This window comes from Miscanthus floridulus, unplaced genomic scaffold, assembly GCF_019320115.1.
Source record: "Miscanthus floridulus cultivar M001 unplaced genomic scaffold, ASM1932011v1 fs_825_2, whole genome shotgun sequence".
Classification (NCBI taxonomy): Eukaryota; Viridiplantae; Streptophyta; class Magnoliopsida; order Poales; family Poaceae; genus Miscanthus; species Miscanthus floridulus.
This window is the reverse complement of record NW_027097322.1, coordinates 27,519-46,363: the sequence shown is the minus strand read 5'-3', so window position 1 is coordinate 46,363 and position 18,845 is coordinate 27,519. Positions and strand designations below refer to the sequence as shown.

At 47.1% G+C, this 18,845-nt stretch overlaps 1 protein-coding gene across 1 annotated transcript; it reads left to right on the top strand.

The window, feature by feature from the left end:
- Positions 1-873: 873 nt before the first annotated feature.
- On the top strand, positions 874-18,041 carry LOC136533249 (uncharacterized). Its single transcript, XM_066525813.1, has 3 exons — positions 874-1,118; positions 2,054-2,125; positions 14,711-18,041. The coding sequence occupies exon 3, from the start codon at positions 14,873-14,875 to the stop codon at positions 17,819-17,821; it is 2,949 nt and encodes a 982-aa protein (XP_066381910.1). The 5' UTR covers positions 874-1,118; positions 2,054-2,125; positions 14,711-14,872; the 3' UTR covers positions 17,822-18,041.
- Positions 18,042-18,845: the final 804 nt, after the last annotated feature.

The following is an 18,845-nucleotide window of genomic DNA, read 5'->3' as shown; positions in this document are numbered from 1 at the left end:
TTGTTCTCTGAACCCCCCATCATAGGAGTCATGCCCTCCTTTATATAGTCAGGAGGCCAGAGTCCTAGTCGGTTTATAATAAGAGTTCCTAGTAGGATTACAGAGTAATATTGCTACTAAGATTACAGGAGAAGAATCCTAATTAGACTAGGCCTCCTCTCTTCCTTGCGGGGTATCCCGTAGGTCCTGCACCGACAATAATGAGAAGAGAGTTGCTTGATGTCACAAAAATGGACATGGGGATGGGGGCCGACCTACCTCCCCTCGCCAACGACAAGGTCGCCAGAGGAAGATAGGGATGGGGCTGGAGACGGATGGAGAGCTAGTGGGTGCTCACAAAGCCAACAAGTTGATGCCCTTATCAAATACTCGCTCTAACCATCAGTATAAGGTTTATTTTGACCAAGAAAATGTTTCAATTTATAAATTGTGACCAACAATTAGTCAAATCATACACATTTAAGTGTATAAAAATTGCAGTAATAAATTTATATTCAAAGTGCCTTTCAGATGATAATGATATTCATACATATCAGTTGGTGGCACAATACAATTCTAATTTAAATATTTTTCTAATTTAAATAGTAGTAGATTCTTTAAAAAACAACAAAACAATAGTGTTTACCCTATCCTTGGTGGGCAAATATGTCATTTTATATCTCTATAAGCACACAAAACCCTGGATCTAATGGCACTCATGTAAATAGATGGTTCAAGCAAGGGCAAACTTGATGGCAATCCAGCAAATATTAGCAAAACTAGGGGCAAAAGTTATGGCAAAGTTGAAAATTTCATATGAGGCGGTGGCAATGTTTCTGCCGCGATCTTTCTTCATCTAAAGGCAGGAAACCCACTCCTCCCACCTCCCTTCCTCGCGGCTCCTCGCACTCTTTCTGTTCCATACCCTCGGCCACCGGAGGCCCCCCTGACCGAACAACCACCCCGGACTGGGCTACCGCCGTCCGCAGCATCCGTTCACCTTCACCCCGTGTTCGCTCTCTCTCTCTCTCTCCCGCTCTGTGACGACTGGGTGGGCTACCGCCGCCGCCGCCGCCGACGCCGAACGCCAGGTGCCGAGGCCTTCTTCGGTCTCTTCGCTGGTGACGAGCACTCACCAGGTATTCCCGACCCTTCTCTTCCCTTGCGGCTGTGCGAAACCGAGCACCCAAACCCTAACTTAAGGCTATTTGGCTATTTGATGACTACTAATTTCGAACAATCGAACTTCTTGCAAAGATTATCGGGTCGTACATGTGTTTTTTCATTTTCCTTTACTACTGGCTACTGAAAATCCTGATTTGTTCTATGAACTCCAGCGAGGGAATTGGTTCTCTGACACCTAAAGAACCCAGGGTTTTCTAGAAATATAGACAACTGACTGTTCTCGATTCACTTTTGTGCTACCCAAAGAACCCTCTGTTCAGAAATTTAGCACACTGTCATATTTTCCAGGAATTCCACATGCTTTTCTCCATTGCAGCCTCTCTTCTTGGACTTCTAGTCCTCGGAACATGGCTTAATTCTCAGGGTAACCTCACCATTGGAGAGAGGAGGTAATTAAACTCAGTGCAAGTCAGGCAACCAAACGTGTGCTTCGCAGAACCGGCCAGCCTAAGCCATGCAACCAAACACCTTGCCCTTGCCTACAGCGACCCTGTCTATCTCAGGCTAGGCCAAATTCTTAAGTCAGGCTGGACTTAAGCTGGGCATCCAAACACGCCCATAGAATTCCCCTTTCTTCCTTTTCCTATTTTTCTTTTTTGGTTGGCGTGGCACTCTTGTATTATATTGATTATTGGAGAGTACGGAGTACTTCTATTAGGGTTTAATTTAAATTGGTTTTGACGTTAGTCTTTTAGTCAGTCATATGTCAGCAGTTCTGGGTATAGTCTGTTTCTGGCACTGCTGATTGTTACCATTTTCATATAATCATATTCCCTTCGTGGGTAAAGAAGTTAAGAAAAAAAACCCATCAAGTCTGTTTATATCATTGAATTGCAATATGTAGAAGTCCTACCATTGTACCCTGATTCTTGATTGACTTGTCTCTCAGGCTGCTTCATCAAGAAAAATCGCTGCACGCGCATGGTTTGCACTAACCACCTACACAGTGATCTCTGCTTCTGTAAGTTCTATCACACTGGCATTCAGTCCTTTTTCTTTGTGATGCTATACATGTTCCTGTGCAGTAGTAACGTTTATGTCCATGTCTGCATTATGTGCATCCCTTGCTGTGGGGGCATTTTTATCAATGCTTGGTATTTTTCAAATTGCATGGAGAACAGCATGTCACTATAACTTTGTATGCTACACACTGTATAATGTAGTTGACTAATATAGCAATCTTGTGTTGGGCTTCATTTCTTGCCAACTTGTACATAGTTGGGTACAATCCAATGAATTTGACTGCTAAGGATCATGTGGATATGGCAGCAGAGTTCCTGATCATATTGCCATTGTGTTAGACTCCCTCCAGTCACAGATACTTGATGTCTTGGACAATGATGCAGTCCCTCATGTGTAGCTTTGACCACTCTTTTTTATTAGGATATTTACAAAATCCAATATTTTGGTGATATTGTAAAAGTATTTTTTTTCCATTGAGAATTGAGAATCCACATGTATGGTGTCGGAATGTCTTATTTAAAAGTCATTGATATTCAAAGATTGAAAAAATATACTATGGCCCTGTACAAATGGTGAAGTATTTTTTAACTTGGAAGAGTAGTTCTGTAGGTTGTTTTTGTTTCCTTGGGCAGCACTACTTGGGCAATTCATGGCAAAATGATCCATATTATGCTAAGCCCCTTGGTGTTGCTTAGCAAGTCAAGCTTGCCTAAGGGTGTGTTTGGTTGAGGTGTGGCTTTTGAAAAAGTTGTTGTGAGTTGTGGGCTGTGGAAAATCTGTTGTGGGTTGTGAGCTGTGAGAGAGCTAAAAGTCGTTTGGTTGAACTTGCTTTTGGAAAAGCTGCTGTCAGCGGGCCTGACATGTCATTAGTGACCCCACATGTCAACCACCCAATACATATTTCTCCGTTTTTTTCCTACGCGTTTCTTCCTCGGTCATCGTGGATTTGCACCTGAGGAAGAAGAGGAGGTCGACGAGGGTGCTCGGGGTCGCCGGCAAATGGGCGCCAAGCGGAGGATTGGGGTGGCGGAGCTTGGAGCCGCCGTGCTGCCCAACTCCGTCGCAACCTCCATCGGCATGCCGTTAACCTAGGTTTGTGCTCGAGGGAAGCTGGTGTATGTGATTGCCGCAGGGAAGCTGGAGAAGGGTCGTCGTCCCGAAGCCGAAGAAGGGGGCAACCGCGGGGTACCCGAATAGGGCGGCTGGCTAGGATCCAAGCAAGCCACCTGATGGAGAGGGCCTGGTGTGGGGTTGCAAGATAGGGGCCGTCATGGGGAAGATCGAGAGGGGCGTCCGTGTGTTCGCTGGAGAGGTGCGGGAGGAGCACCGCCGCTGCGCCCTAGAACCCGAGAGGAGCACGGACTCGATTCTTTGCACGGATGGGGAGAGGTGCAGGAGGAGTGCCTCTAGTGCTGGGAGGAGCGCCTCTACTACCGCCCTAGAACCTGGGAGGAGCTTGGGTGCGGCTCTTCGCGCGGATGGAGTGAGGAATCGCGAGAAAGAACCAACCGGTACATAACATAACGAGTGGCAGGTGGGTAATTTTTGCGAAAACTTTGATCTCACAACCGGTAGAAGCAAGTCCCTAGCTGTTGTGAAAATTGTACTAGGAAGAAGATGCTTTTTGTGTAGAACTTGAGAGGAAGCTAGGCCCTTTGGTTTGCTTTTGGCTTTTCCAGTAGCCAAAGCATGTTTGGAAGCCAAACCAAAGAGACCATAAGTCTTGTGGCGAAGTGAATAAGTGAGGAACCAAACACCTCTCATGCCATCATTTCGAATGTCATTGCCATGTTCCAATATTTTCTATAGTATTCATGTTTGTGCATATCTAGGTGTGATCTCCTCAGCATGATAGAATGCATACACTTTGTTGGAAGCGCTAGGCTTATAATAGCATGGTACCAGTTTGACATTTTGTTAGTTGCCAAAAGCAATTCAAGATGGCAAGGAGACACCTTCACGACACGCCGCCGGCGGCCGGCCCTGAGCACCCTGCCGCCGCGCGCCCCTCCGCGCCTGCGCCCGCTCGCATGTCCCCCCCACGCACGCGCCTGCTTGTGCGGCCCCTGACTGCGCGCGCGCGAGAGTTCCTTGCCGCCGCGCGCCTGACAGCGCGGATTGCCGGTCCGTGCTCCCCTCCGCGCATGCGCCCGCTTGCGTGGCCCCTGACTGCGCGCATGCGCTCGCGCCCGTCCGCTCGTGAGTGCCCGCACCTGACCTCAGGGGAATGTAGATCCCCGTTTGAGGAAGTCTGCTCACAAGCAGCCCGCTGGCTGCTCAGATCCGTCGGCCCCTGGCCCCTGAGACCTTCGTCGGTGCTACCCAATGGCTCGGCAGGTTTGCTCCCCTGGCGCTCTCTTTGCCCTCGAGCAGGACCCTGCTCTTGCGGAACTGGTGGAAGATTGGGATTTCTCCCTGGGTAAGAGTTTTCAATCCGAGATTCTTCGCAAGTGTTCTTCTTCGGTGCATCACCCCTTCTCCTCGCCGGATGGTTCTTTCTTCATGGTTGTGGTCTTCCGAAGGTATCTCTTTTGCTTAACTGAAGATTCAGTTGCCATGGTTCTTCACTGCTGTTTGGGTGGTTCTCCAGCTGGATTTCATGTCTCCTACCTGCAAGATCGCCACTTCCGTTTCTCTGTTGCCTCCAAGCATGTGGGTCTGTTGGTTCGTGCTCTTAAGAGAATCATCACTGATCACTTCGATGTCTATTCCCACTTGTGGCGAGATGGAGGTGAAAACTAGGAACTTGAAAGGAAGAAATGGGAAAAAGAAGAAGAGGATAGCTGGTCAGCTGTTCTCAATCGCAAGAACAAGCGCAAAATGTCTTTGAAGAAGGTTTCCTTCCACAAAAAGCTTATTCAAGATTCGCCAATTCACAAGTCAGCCCCTAAGGAGCTCTCTTCGGTGATCAAGATTGGGGATTTTTTCTGCCCTCTTACGACGGATTCTAGCAAAGTCTTTGCTTCTGCTTCAGCCCGTGCAATGACTGAAAGAAGCTCTGATCATCTAGCTACTCAAGCTCACATTGCTGACTCTAATGATCCTGGTGTGCTTGATGTTCTTAATTCTCAGGGCGCCTCTAGTTTCTTCAGATCCGCTGCTGGGCGTACTCATTATTCTTCAGAGAACAGGCAGTCTGATGTTCCGGTTCAAAAGGCTTTTCAGAAACTCAAAAGTGATCTTCACATTAACCACAGTTATGGTTCCGCCGCCAACCTGCAGCCACCTATGAGGCCTACTGTTGGGTCACAGTTTCAAGGTGATCGATTTAACTTCTCCCCAAATCCTACAACATGCCTCTGCTTCAATTGCTTAAGTCCGGCCCATCTTGTTAAAGATTGCGAGGGGGAAATTCGCTGTATTTATTGTTTTAACTACAGGCACCAGGCTCGATGCTGTGTCAAGCAACGCTCTGACCTCAGGCGTAAATGGGCCATTAAACCCTGCACACATCTCTTGGATGAAGGGCAGGATGGAAATGGGAAAGTTGCCTCATCCTCTGTTGCCACTGCCATCCTTCAACCCAGGCTTGAGGTCCATCGTGCAGTCAATATTGATAAGCAGGCTATGGAGAAAAATAACCTTGTGGAGCAGGCAGTTATTCAACATAACAAAGATCTTACAATCGGCCGTCCAACTTTGTTTGCTATGAATAATAGCTCAACAACTCATCAAGATGAACATGTTCGGACAGAGGCCATCTTCAGTTTGCTTGCTGCTGGACTAAGACAAATCCTCCATGGTCAGATTACTCTTCCAATCACAGGATTCTTGGGGAGTATGCATATCCCGACCTCTCTCATCCAAATTGATCTTGCCTCTATGGGAATTGATTCCCTCAACATCAGTGTCAACTACAATGGTCAGAGCACTGCTACTACTTCTGTTTCACCAGTGCCTACTACCTCTATGATGAAGATCCAAATTCCCAAAGTCAGCAAGGTATTGACAAGCCTTCCTGCTCAGCCTGTTGGTCTGGTCATAAAAAAGACCCCTGTCACTCGAGTTTACTACAGGAAGAAATTCAAGGGCAAAACCAAGAAATTTGAGAGGGAGACTATGCCAGTGGAACCTTCTCTAGAGCAAGAAGGTTTCATCTTTGGTGAGTTTCACGAAGAATATGCACCAGATCACACTGTTGACAAGGATAGTAAAGGCAAAGGCAAAGGCAAAGGAAAGGTGATAAGGAAAACGAAGTGCAGCACCCCTACTTCCACTCAAATGCTTAGAAGAAGCCCAAGATTCACTGCCAAGCTTGATGGATGCAAGCCTATCACGGCTGCCTCAAAAAAGGAAGTCAGTAGAAATAAAATCAAGAACAAGGTTAAACCAAAAGCTGATCTTCTGGATACCATTCTTGTCGCTCCCATTTCCCAAGCCACTGAATTTCCTGGACTCTACTGTTGAAGAGCATATCAACACTCATACTGTCTTTCCTGAAATTCCTATCATTGAAATTCAGAAGGTGGCAATAGAACTTTGCTGCATTGATCCTTTGGAGGTGACAGCAGAACTGCTTCTTGCTCCAAGGCCTGAAGATGATGCAGGTCCGAGCAGAAGTGGAGCTTAGATGCACCCATTGTTCCCAATGGGATACTACCAAATTAAACTGCTCTTGCTCAGGGAATGCCCTGACATAACATACTATATAGGAAACGTATACTGTGGATCCTTCACTTCTATGATGGCCTTGTTTCAGTATGTATTGCTTGATGATTTCTGGGAATCGTCTCTTTCTTTGCTTGCTGCTCTTGCTGCCTCTTTGGCTCACAATAACCAGAAAATCATGAGTTTCAGTTTCAGTCCAATGGACACTTTTCCCCTCTTATTTCCCTTTAGGCTAAGAGATGGTTCCCTCACTCAATCTTGTTTTCATGGATAACACCACAAATATCGATAGCTTAAACTCTGGTCTGAATAGAAGCTGGAACATCCTCAATTGGAACATTTGAGGAATCAACTCCGAAGATAAATGCAATGCTGTAAAAGAAAAAATTGATGAAAGCTCTTCTGCAATCTTCTGTCTTCAAAAAACTAGGAGAGATCATTTTGACCACTCCTTCATAAAAAAACTGGCCCCCAAACGCTTCAACAAGTATGCCTTCTCCCCCTCTGTTGGAAATTCTGGACGTATTCTTATGGGGTGGAATAGCTCTATCTTTAATGGGGAAATCATTGAGATTAACAAGTTCTGCATAACGGTCAATTTCTCTTCCTTGCATAATGGTCATAATTGGATCCTGACCACTGTATATGGTCCATGCCAAGGTCCTGGCAGAGATGAGTTTGTTCTTTGGCTCAATGACCATCAGTTTGATGATAATGTCAACTGGATGTTTGTGGGTGACTTCAATTTTTACAGATCTTTGACTGACAGAAACAAAAGTGGAGGCAATACGAATGACATAATGATCTTCAATGAAATTATAAGTAACCTGGGACTCCTAGAAATCCCCCTTAAAGGGAGAAAGTATACATGGAGCAACATGCAAAATGATCCCCTCCTTGAGCAAATCGACTGGGTCTTCACTTCTGTTAATTGGATCTCTGATTACCCTGACACTTCTTCCAATGGCAAGACCAACTTCAGATCATATCCCTTGCAAAATACAAATTGGCACCAATATTCCCAAGGCACAAACTTTCAGATTTGAGAACTACTGGATTGATCACCCTGGGTTCATGGATCTTGTGAAATCTGTTTGGACTGCCACAAGAATTAGCTCAAAGTTCAAGCTTCTTAGAGCAGTCCTCAAAAAATGGAGCAAGAAATTGTCTAATCTCTCTAGGTTGATTAAAATTTGCAATTGTTGGAAGTAATGAAGCTCTATAAATTCCTGGGGGCAACAACCCAAACATGTACATGAGTTGAGCATATATGCATCTAAGCCCTTACACAAAGAGGAAAATATGCTATACACCATATATATCTAACACCCCCCCTCAAACTCAGGGTGAATCACAAACACTGAGTTTGGAGAGAGAAACGATGTTGAACTCGCGTCTGCGCCTTGGTGAAGAAATCAGCCACCTGGAGCTCGGAGGGCACATAGCGAAGAGCAATGACATTGTTAGTCGTTGAATTCTCACTCTTGGTAGTAGCAGAATTCTTACTCTCATCGAGAGAGGATGACACTAGGAGTTGGGGTAATTTTCTGGTTTATTTCTCATACAACTCATACAAATGCCATCCTCTCTCGATGAGAGTAAGAATTCTGCTACTACCAAGAGTGAGAAATCAGCGACTAACAACTGGTATCAGAACCGTATTATCCTGTAGCCTGAGCATCTCTTGCTCATCTTCTCTCCCAGCCCCACAACAGCCCCAGCTGTTGGCAGCAGCAGCTCCTCCGGCCGCTCCTGTTCACTCCTCTCCCTCTGCGCAGACGAGCTGGGGCTGTTGTGGGGCTGGGAGCCCCCCGGTAGCTCGTCTGAAGCAGCCCTCTCCCCACGCAATAGCCCCCCGATAGCGCGTCATGTCCAGTGGCGGAGCCAGGATTTATACTTAGGGGAGGCCGGCCGTCAGGAATTATACTTAGGGGGGGCCGGCTCGGTCTTTTTCATTGTGATAATTTTATTATCTAGTTGTGTTTTGTATGATTATATTATCTAGAAGATATTAATAGGTATATATGACAAGAATTTTATATAATCTCCCTCTTAATATAAATAAAAAATATTAAGTCATACTACTATTTTTTGTTGTTGTGAAACATTGGGGGTGGGCCATGGCCCCTGCCAGCCCCCCCTTGGCTCCGCCAGTGGTCATGTCCGCAGGGCAGTCTCAGCGCTCGGTCACCTCGAGCACACGGCGTCGGCAGGAGGCCGAACTTGCCGCGGCAGAGGAACGCGAGCGAGCGGCGGCAGAGACCGCTGCGGCGGCGGCAAGGGCGTCGAGGCTGGTAGCGGCGGAGCTGGCAGCAGCCAGAGCGGAGGCGGAAGCGGCGGCGGCGGATGCAGCGCGTGTGGCGGCAGCGGAGGTCGAGGCTCTGCGCGGCAGCATCGGCAGCTCCATTTCCGCTGACGACACCGCCGATGCGGACCTCGAGCTGCTACAGAGGGAGGCAGCGCGAGCGCGGGCGGCGCAGTGGGTAGCCGCCCACGCCCACGAGCGTGGCGGCAGCCCAGACAGGCGCGGACGCGCTGGCGGCGCTCCTGGAGGAGGCGCGCACGGCGGTGGCGCTCCTGGGGCAGCCGCGCACGCCCACGAGCATGGCTGAAGGGTCGAGATGGCGACTAGAGGGGGGGGGGGTGAATAGTCTTTTCTAAAACTTAATAGCGTCGGCTAACCGATACAAATGCGGAATTAAAACTATCGGTCTAGCCAAGACTATACCCCACTATATATGTTCATTAGCACCTTGCAAAGATAACAATTATGCAACAAAGGTGTCGGGCTAGCTAGAGCTCTCCTAACCAATTCTAGGAGCAAGGTCACACAAAGCTATGCCACTAGTACTTTAAGCAACAAGGGAGCTCCTACACATGCTAGTAAGCTAAAGCACAAAGCCAACTAAGCTCACTAGCAAAGCTCAATAACAAGGCAACTAATGCCTAATTAGAGAGCGCAAATACTTGGCTACACAAACTAAGCAATGTGACTAACAAGGTTACTAAAACCAAATTAGCCACGCAAGGGAACTACTTCTATGCTACACAAGCAAGAAGATAATTAGCAAGCTACACAAGCTATCTAATTACAAGAGCAACTACACAAGCTTAATATGTATAAAAGTAATTGCAAGCTTGTGTAATGGGGATGCAAACCAACGGGAAGAACAAGTTTGACACGATGATTTTTCTCCCGAGGTTCACGTGTTTGCCAACACGCTAGTCCCCGTTGAGACAAGCTTCAAGGTTGCCGCCGGTCCTCTTGCTAGTGGTGACTCGCAAGTCACACTCTCCCACGTGGAGTGCTTACCACAAGCTCTAGCACTTACCTGGCCGGACCACTTGTCGCCCTTCGCGTCTCGCTTTACTAGAGTTGCTCTTCGCGGCTCCCGCGGGGCGAGCACAATGCCCCTCACAAAGCTCTTCTCCGGAGCACCGCACAAACTTCTTGCGGGCTTCGACGGAGACCACCACCAAGCCGTCTAGGAGGTGGCAACCTCCAAGAGTAACAAGCACCACCGGCTTGCAACTCGATCACCTAGTGCCACTCGATGCAACCTCACGATGCAATCGCACTAGAATCACTCACTCACACAATCGAATGATCACTATCAAGTATATGTGTGATGTAGGGCTCCCAAGCACTCACAAGCATGGACACTAAGTCCCTTGAGGTGCTCAGCACCAGCCATGGCCGAGGGCCACTTCTATTTATTGCCCCAAGGGCTAAACTAGCCGTTACCCCTTCACTGGGCAACGGTCGGGCCGACCGGACGCTCCGGTCGTGTTGATCGGACGCTGGACCTCAGCGTCCGGTCGCCCGCAGACGACCACGTGTCCCGATTCCAACGGTCACTTGACCTGACCGGACGCAGCAGCACTCAACTGACCGGACGCTGAACCCCCAGCGTCCGGTCGTTTCCAGTAAGCTCCCGAGCATGACCGGACGCGTCCGGTCGAACGCGATCAGACGCAGCCAGCGTCCGGTCACTCTCCAGCTACTGCGTCACCGTACGTCAGCCTGACCGGACGCAGCCTTCCAGCATCCGGTGCATTCAGATCCAGCGTTCGGTCAGTTGACCGACGCCAGCATCTTCGCGACCAACACGTTTTCACTTCTAACTTCTTCACCCTTGCTCCAATGAGCTAACCACCAAGAATTTGCATCCGGCGCAATAGAAAATAGGCATTCCATTTTCCCGAAAGCGCCGAACCCAAACCCATCTCAACCCTGCAAACACCACCGCTTTTGTAAATGTGCCAACACCACCAAGTGTACACCACCATGTGTATGTGTGTTAGCATTTTCACAATCATTTCCCAAAGGATGTTAGCCACTCAACTTGCCACGCCACTCGATCCTAGCGACAATGCAAAGTTAGATCATTCGAGTGGCACTAGATGACCGATATGCAAACAAGTTTGCCCCTCTTGATAGTACGGCCATCTATCCTAAACCCGGTCATAAACTTCTCTACACACCTATGACCGGTGAAATGAAATGCCCTAGGTTATACCTTTGCCTTGCGCATTCCATTCCATCTCCTTCAATGTCGATGCAACACATGCACCAACACGATCAACAATGATATGATCCACTTCATATCATCACATGATCATATTGGTTCATCGATCTTGACTCTACTTGCTCTTCACCGTTGCCATCGTCCATCGGCGCCAAGTCTTGCTCAAGCTTCACCGCCACGCGGTCCATCACTCCAAAGCCTTTGACTTGCCCTTCACGCTTGCAACCGGTCCATCAAGCCAAGTCTTGTCTTGATCTTCTCCACCTTGATCACATGACTCAATGTCATGTCTCATGTGCATTTAAGCTCCTTCATCATCACATGTGTGAGCTTTGCAACATTTCAAAGCCATTTTCACCTTCATGGCATATGTTGCTCACACACATGTACCTGTGGACTAATCACCTGTGTATCTCACATAAACACAATTAGTCCACCTAAGTTGTCACTCAATTACCAAAACCAAACAAGGACCTTTCAATGGCGGCAGCCCAGACAGGCGTGGAAGCGCTGGCGGCGCTCCTGGAGGAGGCGCGCACGGCGGTGGCGCTCCTGGGGGAGCCGCGCACGCCCACGAGCGCGGCGGCAGTTCAGACAGGCGCGGACGCGCCGCCGGCGCTCCTGGAGGAGGCGCGCACGACGAAGGTGGCGGACGGGTCGATGGAGAGCGCGGCCTTCACAGGCAGCGTGGCTCTCTCTCCCCGGATCGGTACCGTGGTTACCACGGGCTCCAGGCTGTCGTCAGGGACGTCGGCCCCGGCAGTGGGTGGCCTACCCTCACCAAGACCAACTACATCGAGTGGGCTGTGGTGATGAGGGTAAAGCTCCAGGTGCGGCACATGTGGGAGGCAGTCCGGTACGGCGACGTTGACTACGACCTAGATCGATGGGCGCTGGATGCCCTCATCGCTGCAGTCCTGCCCGAGATGCAGTTCTCGCTTACCAACAAGCGGACTGCCAAGGAGGCTTGGGACGCAATCGCTGCTGTTGGCAATCTCTTGGAATAAGTTGGGACTTCACAAAAGAATTCTTCCAAATGATGCAGCCCGCTAAACTTCAATATCAGAACCCCTTCTTTATGGAGACTTTCATCATTGCCGCTTGGCAAATTTGGAAGCGAAGAAATAATTTTATTTTTGATAGAGGTCGCCCATCCTTTGGTTCTTGGAAAAGCTCCTTCTGTGAAGAAGCTAGACTGCAGGCCCACAAATCAACTGCTGGTAGCCAACATCTCGCACCAGGCTGTAATGAAATTGATTGCCCATGGTGTTCCCTTTTTTGTGTTTCCAATTTCATTGGCATAGGCTTAATTTTGCGTCAGCTATTGCTGCTCCCAAAGTTGCTTGGTCCTGTCCGCCATTGCTGGTAGTCCTCTTCAAAGCCGGCTCTCTCCCATTTCCCCCTTCATGCCTCTCCCCTGTTCCTCAACTCAGGACTTTTGATCCATGGTGTGCTGCTACAGCGAACTGTGACCCAGGCAGAATCAGGATGTCCACCCTGCTTGACTCCAACCCTTGATTTGGGACAATGTCCCTGGGTTGCGGAACGTTCCATTGACCCCAATCCATGTGACTGTGACCCAGACCCCACCTTTTGTGGGAGTTTTCAGCACTCAGTCAGTGTGTCTGCCCTTTTGTTGCCAAAATCAACTCATATTATGTCAATATATCCATGTTAAATGAACTAACTACAAATGTGCATGCTGCACGACGTGCATGATAATCAGCCAACTTATTTGGATAGTGAACAAAGCAATTTTCTGAACGATGAGAAGCCTTCTTGCAATGCTCACAAGGCTCAGCTCAGAGGCGGTGCCCTTCACTGTGGTGGTCTTTTGAGAGGCCACGAGAACAGAGGTACTGATACAGAAGGTGACAAAGAACTAAGATGTGTCTCTTCAGCAATGAAGGCAGACAATATATATCAGCACTGGATGGAGTGGTGGGAGCATTTAGCAACTGCTTACGAATAGGCTCAAAATCAGCAGCCGGCACACCCTTGTTCACACTTAGGAACCATGGAGAGAAAAGGTCTATCACACGATCAAAGGCAGTGTAATACTCCTCTATGGACATCTCATTCTGCTGAAGTTCATGAAGTCCTTGCATTAGTGTAAGCAGAAGAGCACCACTATTATGAAAATCAGAATATATTGTCCCTGCAAATAGTCCCACATCTCCTTAGCAGACTCATAGTGCTCAAGACTCATAATTAATGAGTGCTCCATGCTGGTGACAGTGTCACTCATGACACGTTCGTCATCATTAGTCCTAGCCATGACTGCAAGACCGTCCTTTGACTTGTCAACTGGAGAGTCTGTCAAATGAGAGGCAAGACCGTGGCCCCTCAATATAGTTTTGACAGAAAATGCCCACTCACGATAGTTAGACGGACCATCAAGTTTCATAGGGAAAACAATAAGATTGGCCTGATTGTGATATCTGCAAGTACCAACAGCAGAAGGCTACAGACAATCACCACTGAACAGTGCCAGAGCAGTCCCAGCAGAACAGAGCACCAGAAGCAAGCAAGCAGCATTGCCAACACAACCAAGACTGTTGGCTTGAAGCAGAGGAAGTGAGCCCTGCACACACACAGGTCACAGACAACAGATGAAGAAACTTGGAGAGTGGCACGCGCAGGCACATGAACGAGCACATGGAGGAGGGCTCGCACAGATGAAGGGTCGCATGGACATGCCCGCAGACGGGCGGACTGGCAAACCTCTCTGCGGATGAAGACAGCGGGCAAACAGAGGGCAGTGTCGGCGATGAGTCACATGGGCGGAAGGCGCGGCGATGGCCGCACGAACAGAGGATGGATCCAAGGAAGAAAAGATTGTGGATGAATTAGATATCCTAACCCTAATCCATGGTTTTGATACCATGTTACTAACCTTGGGGACTTGCGAAGATAATAACTTCATTAGTGGGGATGACTATAGATAGAGAGCCTCATGGGCCTTCATATACTTAATATTTCTCTGCAGCATGGTGTTTCTCCCTGGTTTTGATTTTTTAGGAACCAATTTTGGCAACTGTTGGAGAAAGGCAAAAAATTGCTCCCTACTTATTTTGGCCACTTGGAATAATCAACCATTTGGCAAGTATTTTGTTAATAAGCTCTTGGACATGCTCTAAAGCATAGTTTGGGACCTCTTTCTATCAGACATAGCATTATCAGTTATAGATAGTGCATGTTGTGATAAATGGGACAAAATGTTTGAGTTTGCAATATACTCCCTTTACTTACAACATTTCCATTTTATTGGGAAATGATATTTCACAATGATTGTCATTGATTGAATGTCATCCTTGCACAGTTGTCTATCTAATCTCTATGAAACTATTGTTTCTTTGTGAAATGGTATTCAAATCATTGGAGTTCATGATGTTCAATTTATTTGCTAATAACATTTGCTTTTCTTATTCTTCCATAACTTGCAGGACCCCACATGCCTTAGGCTCTATCTGCACCGAAAGAAGTGAATTGATTCAAGGTGTTCATATACTTTTTGGATGGTTTAAGAAAGGACCTGGAAGCATTGCGTGGCTAACATTTTTGTCTGGCAGCGATTGATTTTGGGAACCAATTCGGTGATCAGTACAATGGAGTGCGACAGAGAAGAGGCCTTGAAGGCCAGGGAAATTGCTGTTAAGAAGTTGGAAAACAGAGATTTTGTTGGTGCTAAAAGGATTGCCCTTAAAGCACAGAGGATTTTTCCAGAGATAGAGAACATACCCCAGCTGTTAACTGTCTGCGAAGTACATTGTGCAGCAGAAGCAAAAGTAAATGGAATGTTGGACTTTTATGGAATTCTCCAAGTAGAAGGGACAGCGGATGAGGTGACCATAAAGAAGCAATATCGCAAGCTTGTCCTCTCACTTCACCCTGATAAAAACAGTTATGCTGGTGCAGAATCTGCTTTCAAGTTTGTTGCAGAAGCATACTCAACATTGGCTGATCGAACAAAACGATATGCATATGACATCAAATGGAGGGCTGCTCCCAAAATTGCACCAAAGCAGGCTAGACAACCGAAACAGGCTGCAGAACCAACTCGGGCTACACAACCAAATCAGGCTACACAACCGAAACAGGCTGCAAAACCAAAGCATGCTGCTAAACCAAAGCAGGCTGCACAGCCAAAGCAGGCTACACAACCAACTACAGAGCCAATTAACAAAAATGACGCAAATAGAAGTAATACAGCAGGATATGGACCATCAGGTTCAACACCCAACGATGGGTGGACATTTTGGACCATATGCATCCACTGTAAAACAAAATATAAGTACCATGGCGACATACTCAATCGTCAGATCCTCTGTCAGAACTGCAGGCAAAATTTCTTTGCACACCAGATAAGTACAGAGGATGTGCCTTCTGCATTCTCATCAAAAACAGCAAATAGTGCTGAGCAACAAGGCTGTGTTCCCACTCAACAAGGCTGTTCTACAAATATCTTTTCTAGAGAGAACAAAGAGGGGCCTGTGACAAAAGGAGTTGAATTTTCTGCAAAGAATTCTTCTAAAGCATCTGCACCAAATGGAAATGATGGGGCTGATGGTAGGATGCAAACTGGCTCTACTGTACCAGATTTTGGTGACAGGAAAAACCTAGGTGGTGGGGTGGATACATCAGCACAGCCAGGTGCTGCAGGAATCCCTAGTCCACGGAGATCTTCTAGGAGAAAGGCTTGTGTTGACGCCAACAACATCCTGAATTCTCCAAAGAAAAAGAGTCGGACACTCAAAGATTGGTTCTCAAATGCTGCCTCCAGTTCTAATAAAGTGGTTGATGATAATGTTGCCCATGCTGATGGACAAGTTAGTGAACCTCATGTGTCTAGCAAAACAGATAATCAAGATAGAAGTGGTACTGTCAATGAAGACAATAAAAGAAATAATAAAAAAACTTGTGATCCACCTGCTGAGAAGCCTTGCAATACTGGGAGCTTCGCGTACCCTGACCCAGAATTTTTTGACTTCGATAAGTGCAGAGATGTCAAACTGTTTGCAGTTGATCAGATATGGGCACTTTATGATGACTTCGATGCCATGCCAAGATTTTATGCTAGAATAAGACATCTTAATACCACCAACTTCAGGGTTAAGTACACTTGGCTGGAGCATTCTGCAGTGAATGATGATGAGGAAACATGGACTGATAATAATCTTCCTGTGGCTTGTGGGAACTTTACATTAGGAAACACAGAGGAGTCACAAGATCCCCTCATGTTTTCTCACATTGTTTCATGGGCTAAAGGAAGAAAAAGGGGTTCTTATGTAATATATCCAAATAAAGGTGAGGTTTGGGCTCTTTACAAGGGCTGGAGTATGCAGTGGGTCTCAGATGCAGACAATCATAGATCCTATGAGTATGAAGTGGTCGAGGTCCTTTCAAACTTCACAATGGAAGCTGGTGTCACTGTTATCCCCTTGGTCAAGGTTAAAGGTTTTGTGAGTCTGTTTGCAACAGCAAAGGACAAATCATCATTTGTTATACCATCAAGTGAACTACTTCGGTTTTCCCACAGTATCCCATTTTTCAGAACAGTGGGAAATGAGAAGGTTGGTGTCCCTTGTGGGTTTCTTGAACTAGATACCGTATCCCTTCCTAGTAACCTGGACGTAGCATTTCCACCAGTTACTCTTGATTCATGTGTGCCTATCAGCAAAACAATGAGCAGTGGGTTTGTTGATTTGACTGGCAGCACTACACCTGGCCATGGAAATGAACGAAGCGCTCAAAAGGGAAATCATAGAAATGTAGGGAAGTGGAGAAAACAATCCCTTCAAACTCCTCAGCAGCATAATGCCTGCCTTGCTAGCATGTCTGGTTATTCTGCTCCGCAAGGCTGTCCCTCCCCCACTGTTTTCACATATCCAGAAACAGTGTTCTACAACTTTGAAGAAGGTCGGTCATATAATAAGTTTGAACGAGGACAGATATGGGCTCTTTACAATGATTTTGATGGCCTCCCCAAGTACTATGGTTGGGTTACAAAAGTTGATTTAGATACATTTGGAGTGCACCTGACTTGGCTGGAAGTTTGCCCTCGATCAGAGCAGGAGAATACGTGGTTAGAGCATGAGTTACCTGTGAGCTGTGGGACATTTAAAATCAAGAACTGGAGGATCAAGTATGACACAAATGACTCGTTCTCTCATGTAGTAGAAACGCAAGTTGGTTCGAAGCGGCACATTGAAATCCACCCAGAAGTAGGGGAGATTTGGGCGATCTACCACAATTGGTCACCTGGCTGGGTTCCTTCCAGCAAGGATGCTTGCGAATATGCCATTGGCGAGATAACTGAGCGCACTGAAGCTAGCACGAAAGTCTTATTTCTGACTCAGGTAGATGGCTACAGAACTGTATTCAAGCCAGACAATGAGAGGAGTATTCTGGAGGTGCCAACAAAAGATGACTTGCGGTTTTCTCACCGGATACTCTCTTTCCTTCTGACAAGAGAGAAGGGTGGCGAGCTCTGTGGCTTCTACGAACTAGATCCTGCTGCTATTCCGGCTCCCTTCCTCTCTGGGGGTACCCACTGACTCGTATTGGTTGCTCTGAAGGAAGAAACTACGGCTAAATTACTTCCCGTCATTGAACTGGTGATGTTGCATGCTCTTCCGACACACGTTAGCGTGTCGGGGCAACTGTGGTTTGGGCCAAGCCTTGCTGTACCTATACATTCCACTTCGTAGGCCTCGGTGCCATTTGTCTTGTACTGAGCATACAATTTATTTCTAATGCTGATGACTGAAACTATAATCACCATTTGGTAGTGCTTTCTGCAGCCGAGAGCAGATGCAAAACAGCTACAAATTTGTTATGTGTTCCAGGAACATGTTGAGTCTCAAATCCACCACTGCAAATTCAGCACTACCTATTTTTATTTGCCTTTGGTTTGTTGGCGTAATGAAGCTGTAGGGGCCTAGTTGCAATGAATATGGTAATCTTGTGCAAGGAGCTAATCGGGAGCCATTCTCTGCTAAGACCATTCCCAGTGGCTAGATCCTTTTCACTCTTTCGTAGAGTGCCATTGTTATTCAGGATGACGGGGAGAGTGCCATTATTTAGTCAAAAGAGGTGTAGGATGGTGGAATCAAAGGAAGTTCCACTCTTGACAGTGAAAGCTAGGAGGATCTTAGCTTCGGCTTACACGCACTCTCAACTTCCCTCGCTGACGATTGCCCAATTATGCTATCCAACCAAAACGGACGGCCTAGGCCAAGACACTTCGAAACTTTTTTTTATTACAATATTGGATTTTATCGAGATGGCACAGCGGGTAGGGAATCAAATCCCCATAACCACCCTACATACGATAAAATTTCAGACTTGCTACCACTGCCAAACAGCTCCGTGAGTTAGGATGAAAATGGTCGGAAAACCTATCGACCGTTTTCTACTTTTGCATTTGAATACGAAAACGAAAGTGAAAACAGTAAATCTGGACACTAAAACAAACACGAACTTACAGAATATCGAGATTTCGAAAATGAACCAATTCAAGTGGGATTATGTCGAACACGCCGGTATACAAAAATTTAATACGGAATATGGAAATACCGA

What these genes read in the sequence shown, in the direction of transcription:
- LOC136533249 (XM_066525813.1), top strand. Translation starts at nt 14,873, where the DNA reads ATGGAGTGCGACAGAGAAGAGGCCTTGAAGGCCAGGGAAATTGCTGTT.